The sequence below is a fragment of the Dermacentor variabilis genome, chromosome 3 (assembly GCF_050947875.1).
Source record: "Dermacentor variabilis isolate Ectoservices chromosome 3, ASM5094787v1, whole genome shotgun sequence".
NCBI lineage: Eukaryota > Metazoa > Arthropoda > Arachnida > Ixodida > Ixodidae > Dermacentor > Dermacentor variabilis.
Window position 1 is genome coordinate 61,258,157 of NC_134570.1, and position 19,414 is coordinate 61,277,570.

The 19,414-nt window shown below is 44.9% G+C and overlaps 1 protein-coding gene across 7 annotated transcripts in view; it reads left to right on the forward strand.

The window, feature by feature from the left end:
• Window positions 1-19,414, forward strand: part of Mi-2 (chromodomain-helicase-DNA-binding protein Mi-2 homolog) — a 76,860-nt gene that overhangs the window by 35,222 nt on the left and 22,224 nt on the right. For 4 of the 7 annotated variants that reach the window (XM_075685335.1, XM_075685340.1, XM_075685339.1 and 1 more), the window contains exons 15-23: window positions 1,198-1,253; window positions 2,512-2,653; window positions 3,919-4,050; window positions 6,064-6,181; window positions 8,115-8,239; window positions 10,203-10,437; window positions 11,158-11,535; window positions 14,167-14,208; window positions 16,584-16,684. In XM_075685335.1, the coding sequence (XP_075541450.1) occupies window positions 1,198-1,253; window positions 2,512-2,653; window positions 3,919-4,050; window positions 6,064-6,181; window positions 8,115-8,239; window positions 10,203-10,437; window positions 11,158-11,535; window positions 14,167-14,208; window positions 16,584-16,684 (1,329 nt within the window). The remainder of the gene's footprint in view (window positions 1-1,197; window positions 1,254-2,511; window positions 2,654-3,918; window positions 4,051-6,063; window positions 6,182-8,114; window positions 8,240-10,202; window positions 10,438-11,157; window positions 11,536-14,166; window positions 14,209-16,583; window positions 16,685-19,414) is intronic. The other 3 variants (XM_075685337.1, XM_075685338.1, XM_075685336.1) reach the window with 3 other exon arrangements.

Genomic DNA, 19,414 nt, shown 5'->3' on the forward strand with positions numbered 1-19,414 from the left:
AAGCAGATGTGCTCAAGGTGTGTACACAGGGAAGCTGGCTGCTGATGAGATGTATTGCTGTTTGGGACACTCCCATTAGTTACGTGTGTTGTTTGATGCTACAGTGAATGACCGATTGTCTGGACGCCCGATTTTTCGGACATGCCCCATAATTCGGTTGCCTTCACTGCACCACCACGGGCCCCCATAAAAAATGTATAAGAATGTCTGAAATTTCGGGCGTAAGATACCTTCGCCATCTGATTTTCCTGACTTTTTGACATGACTTCGGGTACGAAACCGCATCAATCGAAGCCACCACTGCTGCCATTATCTTGCCGCCTCGAACCGGTACTTTAGCATGCATATACGTTGGCAGAGGCAGCCACTGCCACAGCATCGCTAGGTCTAGCTACTTTGATGTTCGCTACCACGCATCTTGCTGTTCGGTGCTGTGCTTTTCATTAAAACAATTCGCTGCCGTTGGCAACCGACTCCACTTTCTTGGCAACAAAAGAAATAATTAAGAACACTTCTTGCACCTGATTACTTCAAAGTGCGACCTGTGATTGGCACGTAGGTGGGGGCCAACTGTGCTCTGGTCTCAAAACTAGGCCTCTGAGAATTAATAATCCTTATGGCATGCACAGCCATGGATGTGGAAAGGGAAATTCACCTTTTAGTTCAGTCTTGTTTTCGCGTTTCATTTAGACATGACAGCACCGTGCTAAAGAACTGAAATGTGAACAGCGACAAACGGCTGTTATGCGTAATTACATCGAAATGTGATGTGTAATTGCTCTATAGCCGGTTTCTGAACATGGAGTAGTCCCAAGTGTACATTTGGAGTCTCAATTAAGCCACTCTTACATGTGCAAGCGAACTTGCAAATGAAATGAAGCATTGGTGTGCATTTGGAGTCTCATTTAAGCCACTCTTACACGTGCATGCGAACATGAAAATGAAATGAGGCATCGGCGAAGCTTTAGAATTGTTCACATTTCAATTTTTGAGCACGGCGCACATGCTGTGTCGACACAAACTGTGTGAAAGGACCGACGAGATTGCGACTCTGCTCAACTCTTCTTTTCTGGTATGCAGGAATGGGAATAGCTTGCTTTTATTTATTATTATTATTGTGCCATAGAAAGGTGCACCCTTGTTGCTTGCTGATTTCCATGAAAGTTGTACTTAACATTTCCTTCCTTTGTTGTGCAGGGAATGCCCTCGAAGAGCGAATTCATCATTCGTGTTGACCTTACCCCTCTCCAAAAGTGAGTTGGAATATTTTATTAGCTCTGCTGCAGTTTTATGCTGCTACCATTGGGGGTGGGGGGAGTGTGCGAGATGTGAAGTGGCAGCAGTCACGCTCATTACAATGATGCTTAGGAAGAATTCTACAGCTTCTCTAATGCCACTCCTGCTGCATTTTGATGGCAAAATGCAAAAAACACTCGCGTAGTACATTTAGATTTATGTATACATTAAAGAACTCTAGTTGCTCAAAATTAATCCATAACCGACCACTTTGTGGTCTCTTCTAGTGCCAGTGTTGCTTTTGGATGCTGAAACCACTCAGTTTGATCTGGTACGGGAGGAGGGCCTCCATGTTTTTTATCATGCGCTGACCAACGTGTGCAGAGGCAAGTGATTTAATTTAACAAGACAATATAAAGGATTCAGTGGGGTGGTCAGATGAATGCCAGGAAATGGTTTCTTTGTTTTGCGTTGTTTCACGGGGACGCAGGAAAGTTTCATTTTGTCACCTAACGTGTCATGCCATGGTAGATGTTATTCACAAGCTGCCTTATGAGACCTGTCCCATGAGGTTGTAGCTTGCTGTCATGGTACTAGTTTGTACATATTTAGTAAAGGGGAAATAAAAAAAAAAAATTTGCCATCGAAGTGTCACAAAGAGCAGTGTCAAAACTACAGCTTGTAACATGGCAGGCGCCACTGTATGTACGAAAGTGTTCAATTGCACTTGCATTGAAAAAAAAAAAGATAACAAATTTTAATGCTGTTGTAATGTAGATATGTGGTCATGCTTTGTCTTTTTCCTATCAATGCGAGCATACTATGGCTAAGAGTTTCAGCAAAGTGGAGGTGTGTTAGTGCAGACGTTTGTAGTAATTATGGCTCTCGTGGCTGAAGCTTACGACTGTTAGCAACGCTGCACGGGTGCTTTCTTGCAAGCAGATTTGAGGTCTCTCCTAGTTTTTTCTATTCAAGACCACCATGCTTCTTAGTTCATAGGACAGGTGGTCCAGTCTACACCGCCAAGTTGCTGGTACAGAAACAACAGTGGCGTGAGCTCTGGCACCGCTGCAGTCATAAAATAAACTTTTCAGTCTCTCCTTTGTCCATGTCCCTGTTGGGGCTCTTTCTTGCGTGGAGCTGAATTATTCATGCTGTATGCTTCTATATGGTCAACACTGGTGCCCGTTTCCAAAGAAAGTTAGCTCTGCTCTTCTTCAGTTCGAGGACCTTACTGCTCCGTACTCATAACTCTAACATCGTGTGGACTCGCAGGAAGTATTACAAGTACATCCTGACTCGTAACTACGAGGCGCTCAACGCCAAGGGAGGCAGCCACTCGGTGTCCTTGCTGAACATCATGATGGACCTGAAGAAATGCTGCAACCACCCCTACCTATTCCCTGCTGCCTCCCAGGTATGTGTCTTTCTTTTTTGCTTATGTATTCATGATGTATCATAATATTCCTTTTGAGACTAGCACAGAAGGGGTCTGCAAATATATTTGTCTTGCCAGAAGTTCAACCTAACAGAACATGTCAAGAAATTGGGCTACATTTTGTTTCTTCGTCTTGTAATGTGCTGAGCACAGCTTACAACCATGGAAGGACACATGAGACAAGGACAATGGAGCTCCAAGGCTGATTGAGCTCTGAATATATGACAAATTTAAGTATTCAATAATTGTCCAAGTTTATACTCACCGTAGTGGTTTAGTGGTTGTGGCTTTGCTGCAGCGTGTGAGGTTGCAGGAATGATTCCCTATCGTGGCAGCCACACTTCGATAAGGGCAGAATGTAAGAATGCCTGTGAACAACAATTCGGGTATTTCATAAGGAACCACTGGTTGGTCTAGATTAAATTGAGCCTTTTACAACAGCGTCTCATAGACTTTAAAAGAGTTCAATGTCTGGCTAGTTGTGCCTGTGTTCATCTTCCTTTCTGTTGTGCTGTCCTGTTGCGCGCTATTTCAAGATGGTTCTCATGTCTCTGATAGACCTCTGTGGTTTCTTTGGTACTTAAGCCCATCAATCTGTCAAGTTAGCTGAAGCCAGCTCATAATTTTCTTTAGTAGAGTCGGTCACTTGGAGTACACTGTTTTGGTCATTGCTGCTTTGTGTAATTTTGCCATGTAAAAGGCCTGTCTAGGAAGTTAAAACTGTTTCACCAAACTGCACTTGGAGCTAGCTGTAATGAAAAATGAATGTTTCTCACAGTTATAGATCATGCAGATTTCGTTACATGGACCACTCTTGCACATCTTCCTGCAATCTGGGGCTCTATTGCACATAGCTTGAAGCCTGTGCATAATGCTAAGTTTGTTGAAATGAACTGCTATATATCCTTGCTTTTATCTTTAGTCCTTTGATTGCTTGGCATTTGGCTAGCGAGTGGATCCAACACTGAAGTTTACATACTACACGTAGTTGGTCTTTTGAGCTTCTGTTTTGTGGTGAAAGCTTAGGTAAATGTGTCGAGCATTCTGTACTCTCTCTGTACCGAAGGAAATGATGAGAAATGTGCCGACTTTCCCAGAGATATCCAACAACTCGACACCTTGTCAACTAAACTTGTCATTAGCTATATGGGTGAAAATTCCGGTGACAACTATGCTCTTTTGTGAAGTGGTAGTCTGTTGAAAATAGCGTTGGAATCCCTGTATGTCTCGTGCACATCTTGCAGGAGGCACCGCGCATGCCTAATGGAGCATACGAGGGCACCGCTCTCACAAAGGCATGTGGCAAGCTCATCCTGCTGCACAAGATGCTGCGCCACCTGAAAGAAACTGGCCACCGTGTCCTCATCTTCTCACAGGTATGCCACTGTCCTTCTCCACATGTATGTCATGTTCACTGCCCAATATGAGAGTGTGGTTGCTCTAGACTGTTGTTGCTTAACATCACTCGGGAGGCCTGTGTAGATTTAATAAATAACATCGATCTCAGCTGTAGGCATGCATGTTTTGTTGTTTGGCTAACACAACTTGGCAAGGCAGTAAAGAACCTTTGGCTCTCTTCAGGAGCAATCGACTGCAGGGACGTTTGTGTCAGCCAGCTGACTGAAGCAGGAAGCATAGACTTGACAACGAGAAGAAAAAAAAAATTGTTTACTTCTTGCCAGCACTATTTTTGATGTTGTGACATCGCAAAATGCTGTTAAAGCTGTGATGCATTGAACTGAATGTTGTGTCATGAGGTACAGTTGAATCTTGATACGTCAAACTTGAAGGGGCCTGCAAATTTGTTCGAGTTAAAAGAAGTTCGAATTAAAGGAAGCTAAATGAATGTAGGACTTACCTGCAGTGTCGCAGGTGCACTGATCTAACACATGAGCGGGAAGTTGTGTAAGATTTATTCACACGTATTTACAAATTACAGTCAATGTCCTGTTTTTCCCAACTCTCTAGGGGCTGCAAAAACGTTACAAAAATTGGGCGGCCTGAAAAAAATAAGTGCATGCCTTTTACTGCACCCAAGGGCTCAAATCGTCACAAGCACGTACGAAATAGCTTTAAAATACACTTATTAGGCATATCGGTGCTCATACTGTGATAGGAGACGGTGGGTGCACTTGTGTATGATTAAAAAAAATTGAGCTTGAAAGTATTCAAAAATTTGAAATATGGTAAATAAAATTCCTAAAAAAAAAGGAAACATACCATGACCTAAAAATTGTAACAGCGCAAACACATGCAACCACAAAGTACCAAGGACGAGACACAAGCGCTGACTGTCAACTAAACAACGCCTGATTCCCTTGCCTGCTGGCACGTTCGTTCATCGATGCGCAATGTCATTTTCCCCGATTGTACCACTCCCTCCCCTTATCACTTCTGCCTTTCCCCTTATATAAGGTATCTGTATTCCGTCACTAAAATTTAGTTGACAGTCAGCGCTTGTGTCTCGTCCTTGGTACTTTGTGGTTGCATGTGTTTGTGCTGTTACAATTTTTATGTCAAGTATGCACCAACTCGCCCAGAAAGAAGTTTTAATGAAATACCATGACCTGTGACAGTTGCCCCTTCTAACTTTTGGTATGCTTTACCGCGTAACACTGTTGGGGCAAAGCTCACTTTCAAAAACCGCCGTTATGGAACGTGCCATGCACTCCGTGCTTCGAAGCCATTGGCGAGGATTCGAAACATGAAGTCAGCGGCTTTGCTAACTGTGGCGAATTGTTTCAATGAAAAACACTGCACCGAACAGCAATAAGCTTGGTAACGAATGTCGAAGTAGTTAGGCCAAGTGTTGCTGTGGTGTGGTGTGGCTGCTAGCAGATCTGCTAGTCGGAGGCACCGCCGCGTGATTTGGCGCGCTGCTGAGAGCATTGTCAAAGCGCAGTATGTTTGAACTAACCATTGCGAATGCTTGCGTGTTCGAATTACCGGGTGTTGCCCATTGGAATACATATAACTTTGACGGGACGGCAGGGTCAGTTTGAATTAAGCGTGTTCGAAATAACGAGGTTCAGCTGTACGTGTAGAAGTCCTAATTAATGCTTTGTAAAGGTTCCAATCGCTTTGGTTGTTGTCTTGTATTGCTGAGACACAAGAACTACGTAACTTCTTGGCTAACTATAGGTAGCATAGCTTGTAGATGCTCGGTGCTTGAATCTTGTGTTGTATTGCCTAGACCCTAGAAGCAATCTTTCGGCAATTTGTCCTTAGCAGTCCTAGCATAAGATTTCTGAAGGTGATGAAAATTATTTAATGTTCTTTCAAATATTCTTTTGGACTAGCAATGTGGGTAGTGGTCTTTTGAAAAGTGTAAACCTTGAGTGCCATTGACAGTTGTCTACAGATGTGCAAGATTTGCTTGCTGTTCACAGATGACCAAGATGCTGGACATCATGGAAGACTTCCTAGAAGCCGAGGGATACAAGTATGAACGTATCGACGGCGGCATCACTGGCAGCCAGCGACAGGAGGCCATTGATCGTTTCAATGGTATGGCTGTGTTGTGCATTGTAAATGTGAAACCTGCGACACTACCCCCAAGAAGCGAGGTTTTTCAGTGAGCTCTAGAAATGTGAAGCTCAATTTTGCAGAACTCTGTTGGCTGCTAGTGTTTAGGAAATACACCCTTCATGCCATAGTGCTGTGGCCAAAACTGACTCAAGGGTGTGGTAGTGATCCAATTGCAGAGACAGTAATGATGTCCATGAGAGGAAGCTTTCTAGCAAACCTCGGCGCCCACTTCCTTCTCTTTCGGGCACGAGGTCACAGGATCAATTTCCGGCTGTAGCTGCTGTGTTCTGCTAGGTGCAGGATAGAGAAAGGCTTGTGTGCTTAGATGTTAGGCAGCTGAAGCTATTCTGCAGCTCTGCATTTCGGTGCCTTTAATAGAACGTGTACTCCTTTGGGATGTTGAATGAATGAATTGGTTATTATAACATCCCTAGAGGTAGCCTACCTAAAATCTAAGTTGGGTGAAAAGAGGGAGGAGACTAACTTTCGTTGTACAGTGAAGAAAGGTTGCGAAAGAAAAAACATTGTAGCCAAAGGTTGTGAAGGTTTGTTTGTAAGACCTTGTCCAGTCTTCCTCAAAACTTAAACAAGAGAGATAGTGAGAGGGAGAGAGAAAACAGTCTCCATTAGTGTCGAACAAAATGTTGATGACCTCGTCATGCACATGGCCAGAAATCGTTGGCAGGGAAGCAGAAGGGGAAATTGCTTGTGGAGCTTGCCATCTTCACCACCACTACAGCAAAGGGGGATGAACGAAAGACGACTGTCCTCAGTCAGCATCATTTCTTCCCCCCCCCTCCCCTCCCCTAAGGGCAGCGTGATTAGGAGAAGTTGGCTAACGTTTGGTGTTTTGGAAAAAAATAGCAAATCATGCCATAAGTAGGGGTGGGTTTTCTTTCAGGGGCGGGGCATCTTTTGGGATATTACGGTAATCATTATACAAAATAGAAGTGAGGCGTGCAGACAGGACACAAGAGTAGAGAAGTGGACAACACGAACGCCGACTATCAACTGAAGGGGGCACTGAGGTGAAAAAAGAAAGAAGGCACAAAACTCATATGCGCAGATGAGTTTTGTGCCTTCTTTCTTTTTTCGCCTCAGTGCCCCCTTCAGTTAATAGTCGGCGTTCGTGTTGTCCACTTCTCTACTCTTGTGTCCTGTCTGCAAGCCTCACTTCTATTCTGCATAATGAATACTTACCAACTAGCTCAGCTTTCTGTCGTTCTAATACGGTAATCAGTCTAACACTCATCGAGCCAATCAGTCAGCACTTTGCCCTACTACTTATTCTGTGTGCACTAGATTTGGTGTTCGATTGCCGGTCACTGCAGCCGCATTCACACGTGGGTGGAATGCAAAAACTCTCGTGTACTTGCATTTAGTTGAATTTTAAGGAGCCCCAGTAGGTTGAAACTATCAGGTATCCTTCATAACAAGAGTGTTGCTTTGGGACAGCAAACTCTATAATTTGATTTGATATTTCACCCTCTCACTCCTCTTCACAGCTTCAGTGCATTGTCACATGAGAGTAATGCTCATACTCCTTGTTGAAGCTTCTGAGAATTATAAGTACACTAGGAATCTTGCCATTGAGCAGCAGTTTTTGTCATGCACTCAGTGGCTTGCGTGCTGATAATACTGTAATTGCATAAGGTAGCAAATTGAAAGCGTTCACTATGACTGGTGGGACTTCAGGTTAAGTTAGTTTCTCGTGAGTGCTGCCATTTTTCTCGGAATAAAATTGGAGGACCCTGCGTTTCTTCTGTATGTCTGTAGACTGATAAGACAACGTTATCTGTCTAAACATATGTGAGAGCAGATTTGTGGATTTCTAACACCATGTCTGTGCATTGCATTGGTTATTGTCCTGGACAGTGGTCACACAAGAGTGCTTCTTTTCATTCTCATGCAGCTCCTGGTGCGCCCCAGTTCTGCTTCCTGCTGTCAACGAGGGCAGGCGGCCTGGGCATCAACTTAGCTACCGCAGACACTGTCATCATTTATGATTCCGATTGGAACCCACATAACGACATTCAGGTACATTGGTGACTCCTTTGCGCTCGTTTGTTGTTTGTGTGATTTCGGAGTCTACTGAATGGTTGCTGTGCATGTTTGATTGTGAAGGAAAAAATAAAACATGATGCCCATCTGTAAACTGCGATGAATGCCTTGGGGCGGCGCAGAGATGAGCTTTATGCTTTATGGTACTCTCTTGTAAGTGTTAGAGGGGCTTTTGTCGCTCAGCTGCATTTGTACCGAGGTGCTGCCTCAGGAATTACATAAATGCGTGATAACATAGTGTTGTGTCCTGAGCAAATTTGGGATCATTTTTTTCTACGAGCTGCAATTCTAAGGCTGTTTTTAATCCCTAGCACATTACGAAGAGCTAGGCCACACATAATGCCCAGTTGGTAGCTGGCACTTGAGGCACCACTGTAATACTACTACTGTTAGACAGAAGCACTAATATAAACAGTTAGGTGACATCAGCCATTAGTCAGCTGTTTTCTTTAGATGGAAATTATCTAATCTGAGCTGTAATTAGCAGTGTGGTACTAGATGTACAGGAGAACCTCATTTATATACATTGGGACATTGGAGGGAAAATTTTGAGAAACAAATGTACTAACTAGTAAAATGTGCCATCCGAAGTCACTAAAAAAATTTGATAGACTCAACTATTGTTGACATATACGTAATGCGAAGCAGTGCGTGAATCATCGCAGCACGAGACATGCATTGTCATTTTTGTGGCTTCAGCAAGCATACATTTGTGCTTCTGGAATTCTGCCAGGGTCAGCAGCTTTTGTGAGTGAGGAATTTTGGCGGGAAGTTTTGACATGCTGACATGGCATGAATCGTTGCGGCACGGGACGCCGGTGTGCGTCCAGCTGGTGGGGCCTGAATGATCCGAGATGCATATTGTCGTTTTCCTATGGTGCAATGTTTCAGTACGGCGGCAGTAAACTGAAATTGAGCTGGTGGGCAACGTGGAAATACAGTGGCTGCAATGCCACCAGAGTGAAACATGCTGCTCGTTTCGTGCTACGTGCAGCAGAATATGGTAGCGCAATTTGGGTTATCGCGTATTAAAAGCTTGCAGTAGGCTTCCAGTAGCACTACGCCCCACATGCTGTAAAACAGATAGTTGAAGATGCTTATCGCAATAGGGCTGGCAGCGATAGCTGTCAATGCGGCATGTGACAACCCACGAGGAGATTGGCTGGTATTGGAATAGAAAACTGAATGCATGTCGACATTTTGACCAGAGGCGGGCGTTTGAGTATTGGGGGGAAGCTGCTGCTGTGGCAGGCACCTACTGTTCACGGTCAACGCGTGCCTCATGCCTTCTCTTGTTTACATGGGATCTAGCAGCCAGAAAATGTATTATACAATCGCAGTTTGGTATTGTACTGAACATTGGTGCCAAATATAGCTTATTCCGGGAACATATGAACCAGTAAAAGAGAAGTGTAACTGTATTGAGTAATTTGTTCTCGATCGCAAACGTTGGTGATGGGAAATCGTACGTCACGAGATCGTATAAACGAGGTTCTACTGCAATATCTAGTTTTTACAAGGCGTTGTACACATGTATAGTATCTTTCTTTCTCTTCTATTCCTTGGCATGTAACCTGAAAATGAAGACTGCTGTTCTGGCTAGGCATTGCAAGCATAGCGGTGCATTGGTTTGTTTCACGTTGTCGGTATAAGTTGCCAAGAAACTATTTCGTCTTTTCACAGAAAGCCTGATTCTGGAACATGGGTGTACCCCTCGTAAATGTAGGCGCAGATTCCGCATTCTGAAATGTTAGCCATGGTGATGCCTCATCAGACTCTTCTGAAAGAGATATTACCTACGTAAAGAGACCATTAACTAGCGCATGGATGTATGTCCTTGATGTTTGGCCTGCCATTGGGGAGATTACCAAATGTTCACTTGATAGACAAGTGCTCTAAGCCAGTGCCCTAACCTCTCTTTGTGGTGACAACAATGCAGGCGTTCAGCCGTGCTCACCGTATAGGCCAGGCCAACAAAGTAATGATCTACCGCTTCGTGACGCGTGCCTCAGTGGAGGAGCGCATCACGCAAGTTGCCAAGAAAAAGATGATGTTGACTCACCTGGTAGTGCGACCGGGCATGGGCAGCCGCTCAAACACCATGTCCAAACAGGAACTGGATGACATTCTGCGTTTTGGCACTGAGGAACTCTTCAAGGACGACGAGGGCAAAGGTGAGCTCTCCATTCCTGGTTGCGGTTGTCTTTCCCGCACTCTGCCTTTTGGTATATTCTAGTAGCAGCTAAATTAAGCCTGGCTGAAGTGCACCAGCCTTTCTCAATTTGGTTGACCGCTGTTTAGTGTCTTTGTTCGGTCACTAAGAAATTAAAAAGGAGTGTGTATCCTATGAAATCCGATTGATACGTTTTCCAGGAGGTCTCGGAAGCGAAACTTTAAAGCTGGGAAGCCAAGAGTCTGCGGTCTGTGGGTCGATAACGTACAATCGTGCAGCGGCAGCCAGTAACTGGGAATATGTCAATAATGTCCTATTGCATAGTGTATTACAGGGGTGTTGAATGCGCAGTGGGCCATTTGTGCATGTAGCGTCACCTTCATCAACGCGCAGTCATGTATCATTGACAGCGCCGTGCTTCTTGCATGGCTCGAATCATGAGCAGCAAACACACTATCATTCTCGGCTGGGCTGGATGCTGCAGATGCCACTGTGGTAGGCACTTCTTGCTCGGCGCCTTACCAACTAAATGTAGGGTCGACGGCACTCCGGCGTCTGCCACCATAACATCGACCTGCATGCATCTGCGGAGTACTGTTAATTGCGACCAAACACTACTTCCTAGTTTCCTTGTCCTTGAGGAAAATTATGTGGTTTTTGTCATCTGTATAACCCAAGAAATGTTTTGCTATTGTTCCATAATCGCGTCGCTGACGCGCAGAAGACACTATCCACTATGACGACAAGGCGGTGGAGGAGCTGCTGGACCGCACCAAGGAAGGGATCGAGCAGAAGGAGCTGTGGGCCAACGAGTACCTGGGCTCGTTCAAGGTGGCCGCCTACGTCACCAAGGAGGCCGAGCAGGAGGAGCCCGAGACCGAGGTGCTCAAGCAGGAGGCCGAGTCGGCCGACCCCGCATACTGGGAGAAGCTGCTGCGTCACCACTACGAGCAGCAGCAGGAGGACATGGCGCGCTCTCTTGGCAAGGGCAAGCGCGTCCGCAAGCAGGTCAACTACACGGACGCCATGGGCGCCCAGGACGATGCCACCTGGCAGGACAACCTGTCTGACTACAACTCGGACTTCTCAGTGCCCTCCGGTGCGTGTCGTGCACCCTTATACTCTCTTGTTGTCTCACTTTGGTTTATTATGGATGAAGCTGTGTGTTTTGTAAGCAGAGGGGCACTGTCCCAGCAACGCTGGAACACTTTGTGCCTATTTGTGCCTTTAAGGCCTTTATTCTTGCGCGTCAATACCCACCATGGTTTCGTCCACAGCGGTTGCAGCAAACTACCATATAGACTTGTCTAGTGGCCACACTTTTTTCACAATTTTGATGAGGTGCGGCCCTTACACAGGATCAAACCTTTTCGTCAAAATGGTGCCGGCGCAGCTTGACTTGTGCACACCCCGGCACCTCAGATGTACTATTGCATCAGAGGTCAATGCGCAGCTCTCGCCATCTAGTAGCGGCATGCAGCAGTGCACAGCAAGTGAAAATTTGTCAATGCACATGTGCAGCATCCGGGTACCAAATGAGATTGCTTCTCCGTTGAAATGTTTTTCCAAATTTTGGGCTGCCAAGTTGGGGGTTGCGGCCCTTACGCGGGTGTGGCCCTTACGCGAGTCCATATGGTAGTTATGTTTTGAATCGGTGCGCGCATCGACCGTGTGCCTTCAGTACCGCGTATTCACCATCCATGATTGCATTGATAGCTACCGCAGCTATATGCCCAGTTACTGCAGCAAACAGTACTTTCATTTTGACTTGGTGTGTGCATCAGCTGCATGCCTTCAAAACCGTGAGGTCCCTGCCCATGAACACGTCGAGAGTGGCCGCAGTTTTGTCCGCAGTGGTTGTAGTAAGCACTTCTTTCGTTTTGACTTGGTGTGTAGCTGTCGAGGATGAAGAGCACCAGCTACATTGCAATGGCCAGATGATCTGTTAGTGACCAGCTCAGTGGCGAAAAAATAGTCCGGATGTGCGTATGGTAGTGAAAAGCATGTACAGTTGATGACCGATAATTCGGACTCCACGGGGAACGTAAATAAGTCTGAACTTTCGAATGTCCGAAAAAAACAAATGTATCCAAAAAAGATCACTTTATTTATGTTGTAAAGCCCCTGTGCGAGGAAGAAGTGGTTGTTGGTTTCATGTAAGTGGAAGTGCGCGCAGCAACACAGGTGGGCCTGTATTTCTTCCAGTATTGAGTTGCGCTGTTTGCCAATGCAAGGACTGCAAAGACTTGATTCAGATCTGCATGTGAAGGCTCCGGAGTACACGGCACATCATCGTCACAGTCAGTCTCTCTATTTGATGTTGGGAGAACTTGCCCAATTATTTTGTCATCGTTCAGTTCGGCGCACGAAAAAAACCGCGCTGTCGACGTCTGCAATGTCTTCAAATGTAACGGCTGCAGGAATGGGCAAACCGCAGCCTAGCAGGTCATCAATGATGTACATCCGCATTTGAGCTCATTGTGATATGCGGCAGTTCAGCCTCTTCAGTTGTGGAGTCAAGCTCATTCGTACGGCGAGGGCACCCTTGGTGCCATTTGACAGGGCCTCCCTATAACTTCGCGAGAAAGACTTCTTGGAGCCAGCAAGAGTGTTGTCTGGAATGCAAACTAAACAAACAAGCACAGCAATTAATCCGGAGTCGTCGTCGTCTTCCCCCACTATGGCGTGTCTAACAATCAACTTGTGATTATGGCACATAAAACCCCAGGGGGTAAAAAAAATAAAAGAAAGAGGAAGTTCTAGCATTAACAAGTTTTTCTTACGTACGGGTCCTTGTGATCACAGTGGCAGTTCTCTTTGCCGTTTGCTGTGTTGAACTAGAATATTTGTCGCTTAACTTCTGAAAACAGCCATGTCTTGTTTTAAATATTCCTAGTGCCAAGATGCTTAATCTTTGCAAACTTCTTATTTTATATCCTCTGCAGGCCCTGTGTGATAAATTGTATGTGCCAAGATACTGCATTAAAGTAAAAGCAGTGATGAAAATAATATCTAAGAGATGTCGCATACATCTTGAGAACACTTCTGAGTGAACCTGAGCTGCAAGTTTGAGTAACGTGTGTAAATGTGCTTTAGGTAGAACGAGCTGGAAGGCAGTTGAGTTGTTTGTTCTCAGTGTTAGAGTGCCGTCACGTAGCGTGTTCACTTTTGTTTGTTTTTCGCAGTGTTCTGCAGAGGGTAGGTGGCCGGATAGGTGCTTTTCAAGTATGATAGACTAAACATAACTGGCCATGCAGATTTGTTGAATGACATCGTCTTTTTCCTTCATTACCTTGTTTTTTTTTTCCTCCGGAGTCTCCTCAGCACAAGTGCTGCAAGGGGCATTCAAGAAGCAGCACGCACACGCAAGCAGCTGGTGGCACTCGCAGTGGAGCCGGGAGCACAGCTGCGGGCACAGAGGATCCGTGTTGTTCTGCTCAAAGCCATTTGGAAAAAAAAAAGGCAAAAAGAAAAGAAAGATAATAGTAGTACCGGGTCCTTGTCGTTAACTCTGGACGTCTGTGCGACGCTTTGCCGCCCCATGACGTAGCCTTTACTCTTCCACCAGTGGCCCGGCGGAGGTGAGTGGGGGGGCTCATGAGTCGTCAGCAAGAACACGGGTGACGTGGACCTCTGTGCCCCGCTGTTGTTTCGGCGCCTGCGCCTGCCAACTTCTCCTGGTGGTGTGCCCAAACCTGTTCTGTTGAACCCTGATTCTTACTTTCCATAGATGACAAAGAAGATGATGACGACTTCGAGGAAAAGAATGACGGTGAGTGTTCTGCCCGATCTGCATTTCTTTATGTCTGTGCCTGCATGTGCAATTTTCGTGACATCTGCTTTTGCACGTGTTTGTGGTAAAGCTACAAGTGCTATCTGGTCCCGCGTGGCTATCTAATTTGCCCACCTTGCCATTCCGGAACCGTACCGTGTGCTCTTTTATTGTTCGTTTAATCCAGACAGATATTGAAAATATAGCATAGAGCACTTGGCTAGTTTTAGTCTGCTCCAGGTGGGTTATATGAAGAGGTGACCATTACTTTCGTGGCAAATTGCAATGCCTGGGTAGCTAATTAGATATGCTCGTTGATTAACCTTTTGATTTTGATTTGATTAACCTCCAATTGTTCACCTTAGGACACAAATTGCAATATACATGTAGCTAAATAATTTAATTGTTCATTTGAGAAAACATGTTGAAATTGTAAACTTGAAGCCAAGCTTTAGTCAAGCCACGCCTGCTTAGCAGAAATTCCCAAGACTGGTACCACTTGTGAGATATCTGATCTTATCAGTAACATGTGCTCTGCAGTACTTTGTCATTCCAGTTAATACTTTCCCTAAAGTCTCCCTCTAGCAGTCAGATATTAACATGTGTGCTGTGCAGTACTTTGTCATTCCAATTAATACTTTCCCTAATGTCTCCCTCTAGCAGTTAGATATTAACATGTGTGCTGTGCAGTACTTTGTCATTCCAATTAATACTTTCCCTAAAGTCTCCCTCTAGCAGTTAGATATTAACATGTGTGCTCTGCAGTACTTTGTCATTCCAATTAATACTTGTCCTAATGTCTCCTTCTAGCAGTTAGATATTAACATGTGTGCTCTGCAGTACTTTGTCATTCCAATTAATACTTTCCCTAATGTCTCCCTCTAGCATTTAGATATTAACATGTGTGCTCTGCAGTACTTTGTCATTACAATTAATACTTTCCCTAAAGTCTCCCTCTAGCAGTTAGAGACAATACTCAGAAGTTGTGCCATAGCACAGACACACATTTGCATGGTATTATTTAATGCGGCATAAACAACGCCATACCAAGTTTCATGTCGCACTGACGTTGGCGTATTCGCCATGATGGTTGTACTGCACGCTCATAAAGCAGCTGTTGGGGGATATTTAGTTATGCATGCTGAATTTTTTAGAAAAAGAAAAAAGACGGGCTTTGCTGTCCCTGTTGTTCCCTTTCTTGTGTGCACTGGCGGGCAGCCTTTTAAGACTCCCGTCAGCAGACAAGTTCGCTTGGCTTATTGCACGTCTGTCCCAAGATTAACTGCCGCATCCTTGGACCATTCTTTCAGATGCTAACAACTGAATATTTTGTTGTGTGCAGCTTGACGCACGTGGAGGTTGATATGAAAACAAAAATGTTTTTGTTAAGAGTGAACACAATTTTTTTAATATATCCTGTTGCTCATGCACAATCACAATCCTTGAACTGGATTGCTCGAAGTAGTAGACATTACTTGCGCGATAAATTGAATACATAATTGACTGATTAACAAACTTTCACAAATTAAGTGTTCAACTGGCTATGTTATGCCACATATTGCAATTTATGAATTGTAGCTCTTGAGTTTCCAAGGCGTTAATAACCACTTAGAATGAATTCTGAGAATCACGCCAGTTTTGAGATATTACTAATTCTCAAAGAGTGCAACAGAAAACATTGGTGTTGGTTATTTTTATCCTGCTATGCATAAAAAGAAGTGTTCTAAAAAACATCAGTGGAGTAGCAGTGTGTTTAGCACAAGTTTGACAGCCTATATCTAAAAAAATTCTGTTCAATCCAGTGTAGGTTTCAACTGCTGCAGTAGTGCAATGGCTTTGATATTGCAGTAGAGGTTGTGGGTTTTTTATCACGGGAGCTGAATCAAACTGATTGTGGGTCTGATTTACAGCTTTGATACTGCACTGTTAAGGTCGAGGTTGTGGGCTTGACCTCCACTGTGGGGGCCACATTTCGATAACAGCGAAATGCAAAAACGCTTGTGTACCTATATCTACATGTGTAAATTTAGGCCTCAAGCGTCCAGAATTAATTCCGAGCCGACCACTACGGCATGCTTCATAATGAGGTCGTGGTTTCGGCACATCTAACCCCAGCATTCTCCCTCTTTTTTGAAATATATTGTGCTCCGTAAATACTCGAGTGTTGCATCAGTGCCCGGGTGACATATGGGTTTTGCATTCTTGTGCCTGTGGCGGTCCTTTGTTGCAACCCATAGAATGCTCAGCCAAATAACTTTTAACATTTAACATTTAGTAACATTTAACAACAACTCATAAACGTGTTTGTGCTGCACTTGCTGATGTCTTTTGCCCCCCCCTCTTGTTTGCTCCCCATTTGTCGCGTGGGAGAACAGGCGGCGCGGGAGAGAAGTCGCGCAACCGCAAGAGCCGGGGCGGGAGTGAGAAGGACAGGCCTCTACCCCCGTTGCTGGCTCGTGTCGGAGGGAATATTGAGGTGAGTTCCACTGCTGTGGCTGCTATGTTTACTTTGTGTGGTAGTGTGGAATTGCAAGTCTGGCACAAGCCTTGTCTCCACCTTAGTCTGTGCTTAAATTTTGCACTAGTTTATCTGTTCTCTTGAGTATGGACCACGGCATAGTTGTGTGATGACATGGACATTGACCCCAAAAATTGACGTTTGAAAGATCACAAGAGGTTTCGACCCTCTTTTGGCCACCATATTTGAGCCTTGTTCACAATGGTCAGAGTGGTCAATGGAACGAACACCTTATGTTCATTTAAAACTTTTCTGAATTGTGCCAAGATCATCCCCACCAAACTGCCTTATGTCAAACCCTAGATTTTACGTATGAGCCTGTTTGCCAGAGAGCAATAGAATGTCTGTCGTGATGTACGATCTTCGAGAAACAAAGCTCAAATATGACATTTATGACTAAAATGCGAGAAACCTAAGGAATTTTGTCCGTGGATTTCACATAAGAGTGCAGTTTGTTTTTCTCTTCAGAGATGGGCGTATTGCATATAGTTATTTATTCGAGCTGGCTGATTATCTCCGGTAAGCACAAAGGCACAACCTTCCAGTTTTGCCGTTCTCATTTGAGGTTTCCCCATTCAAGTTTTGTTTGCCCGCTATAGTAGTACAAGGCATGATCAAACAAAACTAATTCTTTCAACATAGTGTTTAGTGCTGCTCCAGGGTTCCAATGATCGTGTGGACTGAGCGTAGTTAAAGTGCAGACAAATTGATGCAGACCCAAGTATGTGCTTGCTACCTCATTCTCCTCGCATGTCTAGTTCTTCAGCTTGTCCTAGCAAAATGAGTCTGCGTTTGTGGTTTTCGCTGTTCTTGCGGGAAGGCAGATGATGACTCCTTACTCATCCGACATGTCCACACACCCAGGTAATATGCTAAAATGACTGGCATTGCCCACGAGTTTATGGACAGTGCTGCTTGTTAACATGTGGACTACATAAACGATAATCGTTGCTGTCCTTGCGTTTTGTGCGAGGCAGGACGATCCAGGCTAAATGGGAATCGGGGCTGAGCAGCGTGCCCACTGGTTCTAAAGGGAGCCTGGTACACAGATACGCACGCTCTTCGTCCTGTGACGAGATTCACAGATGTCTGATGCCTGTACGGGGGGGTCAAATTTGACTGCTGTGCTGTCCAATGATGTCATGTACATGCAGTTTTGCTCATGAAGCTGCCTATACCAGGTGTCTTATTTTCTTTTTTAGAGACCTTACAGAATTTTCGAAAATCGCCTGTGGTAGATGGGGCACAATTCTAATCTTTGAACTAGATTGCTTGCAGAGGCGGACGTTACTTGAACAGTAACTCTAAATGCATAATTGACTAGTGGGGATTTGTAGATGGTTGAATATATGAATGTGAATAGACTACTTGTTAGTTAGAATAATCCAATTCACGAATCAAATATCTGCTTTGATTTTTCTGATATTCAGTATAGTTGGTGAAAAACCCGATTTGGGTCACACACAGTCTCTGTCGGTGCAAAGTTCGTCCAAGTTGACAGTACCGATCAAAACATAAGACAACAATCGCGTAAACGGCAATCGGCAGACTAGGCTTCACCTACTACTTGAACATAGAAACAGACATGCAGACATCATACACTAACATAGAAGACCAAGTCACTGACAGGGTGCCTGTAGGTGATAGCTGGGACAATAATTGGCCCACCTGCGCACTTGCTTTAATGATATTTGTCCTTGAATGTCGTCCGTTTCACTATCGCGTGACTCTTGAGGTCTGCATGTATGGCCAACAGTGTTTCTGGCGGTGTGTGCCAAGCTCATCATCTTCGCACAGTGCCAGGGGCGCTGTCGGCTGTGTGCCAATGTCTCGTGAAAGTGATCGCCCAAAAATACCGTGCCATGACTCTTGGCGCAGTGAATTGCTATACCAGGCAATCCCGTTTTAATGATTACTTCAAGTAGTCCTGCTACAGAGAAAATAAATGTGACATATTACTTGTGTTGCACAGTTTTGTGCCGCTACAGGTGGCTGCCATGGGCCACGTTGCCGCTATTGGGCAGGGCCAGCGGATCATTGCACCCTTGCACCCCCTTTGCCTTCTCCCACAGTAGTGGAAATGAAAAGGGAGGAAGCCGCTCATCGGTCCAATAACTACGTCTAACTTCGCTTATGCTTGAAGGAATAAAAAAATTTTTGTGGCAGGAGATTTCTGAGACAACGTAACTTAATATAGTTAAGGCATTCTATGATCAGTTACAAAAGAGTTTCAGGGCCCCTTTAAAGGGGCCCTGAACCACTTTTTATCGAAGTGGAGAAAGATATTTGAAGTGAAGATAGGCTATTTCAGAACCACTTTGCCACAAAAAGTACTTCAATGCGTTCAGCAGAAGCGGAGTTATCGGCAATCAAACACGGCCTCAGCTGTGCTCCCCTTCCTCCTCCAATGCCTTGTACTGCGGAGGCTATGGCGGAGATGTCACTGTGGCGCGCAGTTCAAATTTCCGATCTGGTGCCTATTCCGCACTAAACGTAAGCCAAACGCGGCTGTCCTCGGAGAGCTGCAGTGCGCATAGCCACTGGACTTGTGGCGGCGGCCGCGGTGTAGCCGAGCGCAGCGACCAATAGCAGCCGCATATTGGAGTGTGCTTTATGATGAAATAAAGCACACAGAAAAGAGAGAGGATCATGGGGTTTTTTAAACGAGAGTGTTTGAGAGAAAGGTGA